At 52.5% G+C, this 11504-nt stretch overlaps 1 protein-coding gene across 1 annotated transcript; it reads left to right on the top strand.

The window, feature by feature from the left end:
* Positions 1-2753: 2753 nt before the first annotated feature.
* On the top strand, positions 2754-3602 carry LOC134341954 (probable G-protein coupled receptor 139). The gene has a single exon (XM_063039908.1). It carries the CDS (start codon positions 2769-2771, stop codon positions 3600-3602), a length of 834 nt encoding a protein of 277 aa, XP_062895978.1. The 5' UTR covers positions 2754-2768.
* The last annotated feature ends 7902 nt before the right edge of the window (positions 3603-11504 follow it).

Below are 11504 nucleotides of genomic sequence, written 5' to 3'. Positions count from 1 at the left end.
CAAGGGGAACTGGCAAGACAAACCAACAGCCCACACTCAATCCCAAGGCTACTTATATTGCAAGCCCAAAGATGGGAATCAGCTGCCTATCATTAACTTTAACGAGGGACAGCTGGAAGACCCGGAGTCGTGAGTCCACGGACCGGACGGTGACCGGAATGCAGACTTCACGGACCGGAACATGACAGTTTGAGATGCTTTTTGTGTTAACCACCCTACCCTGTATTGGAACAAGGATCCCTTCCGTTTCTGGAAAGATGTCTCCAACTCTGAGCTAGGCGTTCTTCACTTCCTTCTTATTCTTATGGTGATGATAATTATAATTATAATTATAATTAGTATTAGTATTCTGTCTGGATTCGCACGTTTTGTTTCCTTTTGCACATTTGCGTTCCGCCCTTATCCTGCAGACTTCCTGTCATGATCCGGTCCGTGAAGTCCGCATTCCGGTTCACGGTCCGGTCCATCGACCCTTGCTCCAGTTTTCCTGTCTACCCTGTTTCCGTTCCTGCTGAGTACTAATTAAGGCAGCTGGTTCTCGTTGGGACTGACTGCATAAATACCTCCAGAGACCAGGGCGTGGCTGCTGGATTGTTCTTGTCCTTACTCCTTGTATCCCTTCCCCTGCCTTCTGTTTCCTCGCCTGAAGCTTTGCCTTGTCTTGCCGATAACTCTCGCCTCGCCTGAAGTTCTTGTCTCTCCTTGCATTGCCTGAAGCCTTGCCTTGTCCTGCTGGTAACTCTCGCCTCGTCTCGACTGTAGACTTGTCTTGGAGCCACCCGATACCTATCTCCCTTCCTGTCCCTTGCCTCCGCCGGGTAAACCAGGCCGTCTTGCCGTTACCCTGTGGATGGTTCTGACCCTTCCTGTCCCTTGTCCCCGTTGGGTGAGATCCGCGTCCTGCCCAGGTGATCCGCGCCCTGCCGAGGAATACCGCGCCCTGCCCAGGAGGAGCTTCAAGACCCCAAATCTCGAGCCTAGCCCCAACCCAACCTTCAAGACCCCAAGCCTCATGCCTCGCCTCAAGTCTCTGGTCTCCAGCCTCGCCTCAAGTCTCTGGTCTCCAGCCTCGCCTCAAGTCTCTGGTCTCCAGCCTCGCCTCAAGTCTCTGGTCTCCAGCCTCGCCTCAAGTCTCTGGTCTCCAGCCTCGCCTCAAGTCTCTGGTCTCCAGCCTCGCCTCAAGTCTCTGGTCTCCAGCCTCGCCTCAAGTCTCTGGTCTCAAGCCTCGCCTCAAGTCTCTGGTCTCAAGCCTCGCCTCAAGTCTCTGGTCTCAAGCCTCGCCTCAAGTCTCTGGTCTCAAGCCTCGCCTCAAGTCTCTGGTCTCAAGTTGCCGTTATTGGTGTTCTTGGTAAGAATATCGGCGAACTAATATTTGCTGTTCTATGTGCGCGGCCTTAGGACTCGTTCAGTTACCGACAGCGTTGTGATGCGGGTGTATCAGTGAGTGCGGTGCCGACATTGTGACAAAACTCTGTGTTCGGTCAGAAGTTCCCGTGCAATTTAATCCGTGACCTCGGCTGAAAATAAACCGGCAGCTGAAATAGATGGAGAGTGGAAAATCGGGAAAATCAATTCAATTTGTAGACTCGTGGCAGGCAGCTTGCACTTGTCAATGCAAAAACTCTGTCAAAGTTAACTCTGATCATCCAACGCAATACTTACTGGCTACTTGGTGTTAGTCCTCATCGGCAGCGCAACATGCCTGAAATTTAAAGGTATTACGTCGTGTTCAAGAGGGTTTTTTTTCAGTTTTGAAAGGAACGCAGGAAGCGAAACTCCAGTGAGATTCAGGGGAGAGCGGTGACGTCACTTGTGAGCTAAACTCCAAAGCATCCGGAGTTTCGAAGATGCAGATTGGTGTGTGTGTGGGTTTACTGTCCCAGGGTGTGTTTCCACGTCCTGTTATCCATAAAGTGAAGCGGCGGCCGTTAGAGGTCAGACGGGGAAAGGTTAATGCGATCATCCTCTTTCGAACAGTAAGCCGTAATTTGGAGCAACCGCTAAAGAGGCAGATGTTTTGAAATACGGACGTTGTCATTAATGACTCAAGCACTGACGTGCAAAGTAATTAAAGAGTTCAGCGGGTGGGGCAGAATCTTTAAAAGGGAAAACTAGCACTTTCTGATCGGATTTCTTGACATTGTGTGCAGAGACCCCGGACAAGAATTTATTTAAAGGAAGCGAACAAAACGGAGCCCGGTGGGAGAGTGACAAACGGGGAGTTTAGGTGTAGACGAAGACATGTCAACGATAGAAACACATTCATATTGCAATTTGTAAATGGACACAGCCGGACGGAGCGGGGCTTCGCTGTGTGGGGAGATTGACAGACTGTAGGTGACTGACACGCGGCAATCACCGTCGCTGAGAAACTTGCCGGTGTACAGTCTTTACACATCAATCAAAAACCTGATGTCGGGAGAATTATATGGATTTCTCCAAAGAGCCCTCGGAGATCAGTTAGTTGGCGATGCTTCCTTCCCAAACCCTGCTCCCAGTGCCGAGTACCGCAGCCTTTCTCCCAGCATGCACTCGTTTGAGGTACCTGTGACCCCCGCGTTACGCCCCTTAAACCTCTGGAAATGAGTTGCCTGCAAAGTTTGATTGCTCCCAGTTTCCAGCTTATCTCCGCACTCTGACCCACGGAATGGCAAGACAGTAATCCCCTATCCTTTCTGGCTGTCCCCGCAGTGAATTTAGTGGCGATTGCGATCCTGTCTGGCGGCCGGTGCGGCCTCTCCACCTGCACAACTCGCTACCTGGTGGCCATGGCAACGGCGGATCTACTAACAATCATCTTTGAGGTCATACTGTGGCGCATAAGTTATTATTACTTCCCCTCGACTTTCCAGGACATCACCCCCATGTGCAGTGCGATCTCTGCCCTGGGACAGGCAGCCACTGACTGTTCTGTCTGGTTCACCGTCACTTTTACGTTTGATCGGTTTGTCGCCATCTGTTGCCAGAAACGGAAAGCTGAGTATTGCACCGGGACAACTGCGGCTGTGGTGATCACAATAATCGGTGTTCTGTTCTGTTTTAAAAATGTGCCCTCTTTATTTGTATTCCATCCTGTAAAAATTATTGGCAATATACCCTGGGACTGTATTCGAAAGCCGAGCTACTATACGGATCCCGGGTGGGTGGGACATAATTGGCTTACTACCGTTCTAACGCCATTACTCCCGTTCGTGTTAATACTCCTGTTCAACGCTCTGACAGTCAGACACATTTTAGTGACCAGTCGCGTCCGTAAGGGACTGAGGGGTCAGAGCAAGGCGGAGAACCGCAGTGACCCGGAGATGGAGAGCAGGAGGAGGTCTGTGATCTTACTTCTCACCATCTCCGGAAGCTTCATCACCCTGTGGTCGGTGAGAGTTGCCGAATTCCTTTATTACATCTTTGCGGGATTGGATCCAAACAATTACAAGGATTCGGAATACATTTTTCAACACACCGGAGGCATGCTGATGATATTAAGCTGTTGCACAAACACTTTCATTTATGGGGTGACTCAGTCGAAGTTCAGAGAGCAATTCATCAGCGCAGCGAGATATCCGCTCACGTCAATTATTCAAATAATTAATGATCAAATTATCTAAGTTCTTCTCAGAGGCGATCGCAATGTTGTCCATCTTGACAGTACAGATTTGGCGGTTATCGGAGAACGCGGCAGCGGGTAAAGTAAAATTAATTTACAGCCCGGGAGAGACACGACACGAAAATTGATTCTACAGCACCAGCAGCCCGCCACCTCCAACTCCTACCGATTATTCAACATATCTTACCTTTTATTTTTTGTTTTCACCATTTTCCCTCTCTGGTCAGCGTTACACACTTTTCGACAACGAATTCCACACTGCTGCGTAAATTCTGATCGGCCAATTGACCTACAAAGCCGTTTGCTCTCGGTGGCGGAGGGGAAACGGCACGTCCAGCCGAAATACTGCCGTCACAGGGAGAACGGGTGGAATTCACACTCAGCACCCCGGAGATCTAACTGAGCCTGGAACATGCGAGGAGTTAGTAAGGCCATAAGACATGGGATCAGAATTAGGCCCTTCAGTCCATCAATTCTGCTCCCCGATTCCATTACGGGCACAGATTCATTACTCACTGGCTTAAAAAAAAAATCTTCCTCACCTCTGTTCTGAAAGATCACCATTCAGTTTTGAGACTGTGGACTCTAGTTCTGGGATACTCTGCTTTTTGTGATTTTTGTAAATGATTAGAATTAGGAAGTGGAAGAGTAGTGTCAGTGAGTTAACAGATGTTATGGTGGTGGTTGGAGTTTTGGATAGTGTAGAAAGTTGTTCTAGGTGACAAGAGGACATTGACAGGATGCAGAAGTTCAAATAATTTCAAGTTTAATTATTATTCATCCCTACATGTATATAGCCAAACGAAACAGCGTTCCTCTGGGACCAAGGTGCAAAACACATTCCCAACAGCACACAGCAAAGAGGCCATACTCTCCTTATCGCTGATGACAGAAGAAATTTGAAGGTAGAATACAGGGCCAAATGCAGAATTGTCAGCAATATTTTGGGACAGGCGAATAATAGGGTCCACTTCATAAATCCCTCAATGTTTCTACTCAAGTTGATAAGGTGGTTAAGAAGGCATTAGGTGTACGGGCATTCATGAGTCAGGGGACTAAGAGGCGAAATAATGTTGTAACTCTAAAACTCTTGGTTACACCACACTTGGAATATTGTATTCAATTCCGAATGCTTCATTCTAGGAAGAACGTGGAAGGTTTAGAGAGGGTGCAGAGGAGGTTTACCGGAATACTGTCTGGATTAGAGAGCGTGTATTATGAGGTTGGGTAGAGCGAGCTAGGACTTTTCTCTTTGGAGCAGAGGGTGAGACCTGTCTTGACAGAGATGTGCAAGATGATGAGAGGCATACAGCAGAGCGAGTGCCTATCGAATTCAATTTGCCTAATGTAAACTGAAAACTTCTCACTGCAAGTTGCTTAGATGGGTTGGAATTTGTTAGACGCATCCAGGAGGGTTTCCTAATTCAAAAGGAGGAGCTGTACTGCATCCGGTATTGGGTAATGCGTCTGGCAGGGTGAGCGTCCTTTCAGTGACTGAGCAGTTAGATGACAGTGAGCACAACTTGTTATGTTTGAAGGTAGCTATTGATAAGCATGGACATGCATCTTGTGGGAGAGATTTAAACTGGAGCAGCACAAATTCCGTGAGCATTGCAGAGGACCTAGGGGGAGATGATAAGGAATGGCCGTTTTTGGAAAAGTCCACATCGTGTTTAAAGACTAACTGCATCGGGTATAGGACAGGTATGTTCCAGTCAGAAGGACCGACACGATCACAAGCTAAGAGAACGGTGGATGTTGAGGGACGGCGTGAATTCAGTCAAGAAGAAAAAGGTGAAATTTATAAAGCTGGAATACAAGACCACTGGAGGATTACAAAGAAACCAGAAAGAAACTCAGGAAGGGAATTACAAAAGACCGGAGTCCTTGGCAGGTAGGGGTGACGAAAGCCCTGAGACAGTCTATACATACACCAGGACCAAGAGGATAACTAGGGAGAGGGTGAGCCACTCAAGGGTTAAGAAGGAGGGACATTTTCCAGGGTAGAACGATATGGATGAGGTCTTTAATGAGTACTTTACATCATTATTTACCAAAGAGAAGAACGTGCAAGATGGGGAGACCAGTACCGAGAGGATCGATAAGACTGGGCATTTCAAACTGAAGCAGGAGTTAGTGTTGGGTCTGTTAAGTAGCACTAAGGTGGATAACTCCCCAGGACCTGATGGGGATACACGCCAGTTTATTGAAGAGGCAAATGGAAAGATTGATGAATCCTTGTCTAATATCTCCTGTCCACCCTGGTCACAGGCGAGGTCCTGGAGGACTGGTGAGTGGCCAGTATAATTTGAGCAGTGATGATCATCTCGGCAGCTCGGTAGTTCGGATGTAAAGAGACATGGTGGCTGTCTCTCGGGCTGCGAGGAAGACTAACCATCGTGCAGCCGAGGCACACATGCGGTTGCAGTTTGGACATGGGACGGGTGCACACACCGCTCTGTGGCGTCGGTTTCGCGCTGCTCAAGGTGCTGATTTCCTCATCCTCAAAGTCAGAAGCAGCTTTTCTGGTCAGGGGGCGCCACGCAGCCCTGTCGGCTGTGGGTTCCTCCAGTTGTCGAGGCTGTACACTGTCCAGAGACACCATACTGTTAAGTGCGAGATGCTGAACAGTGTCGATGATCAGAGGGATCTGAGAATCCAAGTTTATCCCTCCCTGAAAGAGACTGCACAGGTTGATCGGGTGGTTAGATTAGATTCAACTTTATTGTCATTGCGCCGAGTACAGATACAAAGCCAATGAAATGCATTTAGCATCTGACCAGAAATGCAAAGAATAGTGTTATTTACAAAATTACTGCTAATAAAAAAGTGCTACAGCACACAAATATAAAAGTACTGAGACAGTACAATACGGATGCAATACTGCTTAACGCTGTGATGAGAGGTTCAGCAGTATCACAGCCTCAGGGAAGAAGCCCTTCCTGTGCCTGCTGGTGCGGGAGCGGAGGCTCCTGTAGCGCCTACCGGATGGGAGGAGAGTAAAAAGTCCATGGTTAGGGTGAGATGCATCCTTGATAATGCTTTTCGCCCTGCCCAGGCAGCGTTTATGGTAGATGTTCTCAATGGTGGGCAATTGGGCGCCGATAATCCGCTGGGCAGTTTTCACCACATACTGGAGTGCTTTGCGGTCTGATACGGGACAATTGCCACACCACACTGAGATGCAGTTGGTGAGTATGCTCTCAATGGTACAGCGGTAAAAGTCCGTCAGTATCCTGGGACAGAGGTGAGCTTTCTTCATGCTCCGCAGGAAATAAAGGCACTGTTGTGCCTTTTTGATCAGGATGGAGGAGTTCAGGGACCAGGTGAGATCCTCGGAAATGTGGACACCGAGGAATTTGAAGCTTGATACACGCTCCATTACAGCTCCGTTGATGTAGATGGGGACGTGAGTGTGACTCCCGGCAGGCCGACATGTCCACCAGCATGTTAACTTAGCAGCAGCAGTTCAATATAGAAGAAAAAAATTAATAATAATAAATAACTCAATTACGTTTATTGAATAGATTAAAATCGTGCAACAAACAGAAATGCTGTATATTTAAAAAAAAAAGTGATGTCGTGTCCAAAGCTTCAATGTCCATTCAGGAATTGGATGGCAGAGGGGAAGAAGCTGTTCCTGAATCGCTGAGTGTGTGCCTTCAGGCTTCTGTACCTCCTTCCTGATTGTAACGGTGAGAAAAGGACATGCCCTGGGTGCTGGAGGTCCTTAATAATGGATGCTGCCTTTCTGAGACACCGCTCCCTAAAGATGTCCTGGGTAATTGGTAGGCTAGTGCCCAAGACGGAGCCGACTAGATTTACAACCCTCTGCAGCTTCTTTCGGTCCTGTGCAGTAGCCCCTCCATACCAGACAGTGATGCAGCCTGTCAGAATGCTCTCCACGGTACAACTATAGAAGTTTTTGAGCGTATTTGTTGACATGCCAAAGCGCTTCAAACTCCTAATGAAGTATAGTCGCTGTCTTGCCTTCGTTATAACGACATCGATATGTTGGGACCAGGTTAGATCCTCAGAGATCTTGATACCCAGCTGCTCACTCCCTCCACCTCTGATCCCTCTATAAGGATTGGTATGTGTTCCTTTGTCTTACCCTTCCTGAAGTCCACAATCAGCTCTTTCGTTTTACTGAGGTTGAGTGCCAGGTTGTTGCTGTGACACCACTCCACCAGTTGGCATATCTCACTCCTGTACGCCCTCTGGTCACCATCTGAGATTCTACCAACGATGGTTATACCGTCAGCAAATTTATAGATGGTGTTTGAGCTATGTCTAACCACACAGTCATGTGTATACAGAGAGTAGAGCAGAGGGCTAAGCACACAGCCCTGAGGTGCGCCAGTGTTGATCGTCAGCGAGGGGGAGATGTGATCACCGATCCGCACAGATTGTGGTCTTCGGGTTAGGAGGTCGAGGATCCAATTGCAGAGGGAGGTACAGAGGCCCAGGTTCTGCAACTTCTCAATCAGGATTGTGGGAACGACGGTGCTGATCGCTGAGCGATGAACCCGCCCCGCTGCTGTTCCAGTGGGTTAGTAAGAGTCCAATATACACGTGAAAGCCAGCGGAAGTTGTAAGTCCAAAGAAACACGCACACACAGAAAATGCTGGAGGAACTCAGCAGGCCAGGCAGCATCCGTGGAAGAGATGTCTCCGGGGGGCGGGGTCGGGCCGATATTGGAGGGGGGGCGGGGCGGGGGAGGGAGGGGGCACTCCCCGCCGTTTACGGTGCGTGTCCTACCCCCGTACCCCGAGACTCCCCCCCCCCGACACTCCCCACCGTTCACGGTGCGTGTCCGACCCTCGTACCCCGAGTCCCCTGTCCCTCGACACTCCCCACTGTTCACGGTGCGTGTCACACCCTCGTACCCCGAGTCCCCCTGTCCCTCGACACTCCCCACCGTTCACGGTGCGTGTCCCACCCTCGTACCCCGAGTCCCCTGTCCCTCGACACTCCCCACCATTCACGGTGCGTGTCCGACCCTCGTACCCCGAGTCCCCTGTCCCTCGACACTCCCCACCGTTCACAGTTCGTGTCCCACCCTCGTATCCCAAGGTCTGCTGTCCCTCGACACACTCCATTGTTCACGGTGCGTGTCCGACCCTCGTACCCCGAGTCCCCTGTCCCTCGACACTCCCCACCGTTCACAGTTCGTGTCCCATCCTCGTACCCTGAGTCCCCCCCGTCCCTCGACACTCCCCACCGTTCACGGTGCGTGTCCCACCCTCGTACCTCCAGTCCCCCCGTCCCTCGACACTCCCCATTGTTCACGGTGCGTGTCCGACCCTCGTACCCCGAGTCCCCTGTCCCTCGACATTCCCCGCCGTTCACGGTGTGTGTGTCCCAGCCTCGTACCCGGAGGTCCCCCTGTCCCTCGACATTCCCCGCCGTTCACGGTGTGTGTGTCCCAGCCTCGTACCCGGAGGTCCCCCTGTCCCTCGACATTCCCCGCCGTTCACGGTGTGTGTGTCCCAGCCTCGTACCCGGAGGTCCCCCTGTCCCTCGACACTCCCCGCCGTTCACGGTGTGTGTGTCCCAGCCTCGTACCCCGAGGTCTCCCTGTCCCTCTACACTCCTCACCGTTCACGGTGCGTGTCCTCCCTCGTACGGTGAGGTACCCTGTCCCTCGACACTCCCCAGTGTTAACGGTGCATGTCCTACCCTCATACGCCGAGGTCCCCCTGTCCCTCGGCACGCCCCACCGTTCACGGTGTGCGTGTCCCACCCTCGTACGCCGATGTCCCCCCGTCCCCTCGACACTCCCCGCCGTTCATGGTGTGCGTGTCCCACCCTCGTACTCCGAGTCCCCTGTCCCTCGACACTCCCCACCGTTCACGGTGTGTGTCCTACCATTGTACCCCGAGTCCCCTGTCCCTCGACACTCTCCACCATTCACGGTGCGTGTCCCACCCTCGTACGCCGAGGTCCCCCTGTCTCTCGAAACTCCACTCCGTTCACGGTGTGTGTCCTACCCTCGTACGCCGAGTCCCCCTGTCCCTCGACACTCCCCACCATTCATGGTGCGTGTCCCACCCTCGGACCCCGAGTCCCCCTGTCCCTCGACACTCCCCACCATTCACGGTGCGTGTCCCATCCGCGTACGCCGAGTCCCCCTGTCCTGAATGGATGAAAAATTGATGACTGTGGCCATCTTGTGGACACAAGGGGTGAGTTGTGTTATCCATTTGAAAACTAGTTTATTCGGCACTGCTTTGTACCCGAATGACCTGCACTCCTTTTACTCTCTCACCCTCTCTAACCCTCTGTCTCTCTCTCTCTGTCCCCGCTCCCCACCCTCTCCCTCTCACCCACACCCCCCTTACCCGCTTCTCGTCACTCCTCTCCTCCCCTCCCTCACCCCTGCCCGCTCTCCCCTTGCGCTCCTCTCAACACCCCCCCACCCTCTCCACTCCCCTCTCCCTCCGCTCTGTCTGTCTCTCTGCCCCGCAGTTCGGACAGATGGCCTCGGGGGTCTCCAGCGCTCTGGCTCCGCCTCCTAATCCTGTTCATCGCCCGCTGGCGGCTGGGCTACGCCATGCTGGTGGGCGCCCCCTGGTGGACCGGAGTCATCGTGAGTGGGGGCTCCCTCCACCCCCTTGGGCAGAGGCGGGTCTGCGAGGAGGAGGGGGGCGGAGGGGGAGGTGGAGAGGCTGAGGGAAAGGGTAGGGAGAGGCGGCGAGGAGGGCAGGAGTCACAACGCGCCGGAGGAACTCAGCAGGTCGGGCAGCATCCGTGGGAAAAGGTCGGTTTGACGGTTCGGGCCGGAACCCAGGAGGGGCAGGAGGGAGGGCTGAGGGAAAGGGTAGGGAGAGCGGAGGGAGAGCGGCGAGGAGGGCAGGAGGGCAGGAGGGAGGGAGTCGGAGTTGTGAGTCTGACCCCTGTTTATTTAGTCCACAGTGGCCGGGATGCTGATCATGGCCGTTCGCCAGTCGCCGAACAAATCCACGGTGGGTTTACGGTTCCCGGTCTCCGGGTCCCCCCGCACACCGGGAGCTTTACCGCACACGGTTCCCTTTCGTGTTCGTTCTCTCTCTCCCTCCCTCCCCCTCTCTCTTTCCCCCTCTCTTTATCCCCCATCGCCGTGTCTCTCACCTGCCATCTCTCACATTTCTCTTCCTCCTCTTCCCCCTCTCTCTCCGACTGTTCCCTCTCTCTCTTTCCCCTTCCTTTTCCCTGATCTCCATCTCTCCCCCTTTTCTTCATCCCTCCTCTACACCCTCTCCCTCTGCCTCTGTCCGCTCCTGTCTTTTCTGTCTTGGCCCTCTCACGCTCCCCCCCCCCCTCTCTCTCCCCCTCTGGGTCTCCCCGTCTCCCCTCCATTTTCACTTCCCCTGTCTCTCCCCTATCTCTTTCCCACTTCTCTTTCCATCCCTGGGACGACCAACCCACATCTCACTTTCCACTATCTCTCTCTCTCCCCGCTTCTCACTCGCTGCTGTCCTTTTCAACTTTTTCCCTTCATCCTCATCCCCGCCACTCGCCCCCTCCCTTTCCAGTTCTCTCTCCACCCGTCTCTCCTCCGTCCTTTCCGCCTCTCTCTCTCCCTTTTCACTTTCTTCCCCCCCCCGCTCGCACTCGCCCCTCTGCCTTTCCACTCTCCCTCTCTCTGTTAATTTCCTCGCTCTTTTTCTCTCTCTGTCCCCAGCCCCTCTCCCTCTCTATTTTCTTTCTTCCCTTCCCTTCTGCCATTCCACCTCTCTTGCTCTCCCCTCTCTCTCTATCTCTCCCCTTCCTTTCCAACTTCTCTCCCCCCTCTCTTTCTCTCTCTCCCGCTCCTCTCTTTCCACACCTCTCTCTGCTTCCACGTTCTCTCTCTCACTCGCCCCTCTACATTCCCACTGTCCCCCTGCCGTCCTCTCGGTCTCTATCTCCTTGCTCTGT

The sequence above is a fragment of the Mobula hypostoma genome, unplaced genomic scaffold, assembly GCF_963921235.1.
Source record: "Mobula hypostoma unplaced genomic scaffold, sMobHyp1.1 scaffold_42, whole genome shotgun sequence".
Taxonomy (NCBI): domain Eukaryota; kingdom Metazoa; phylum Chordata; class Chondrichthyes; order Myliobatiformes; family Myliobatidae; genus Mobula; species Mobula hypostoma.
Note: the sequence above shows the minus strand (reverse complement) of the source record. Positions and strands in the feature narration are given on the sequence as shown.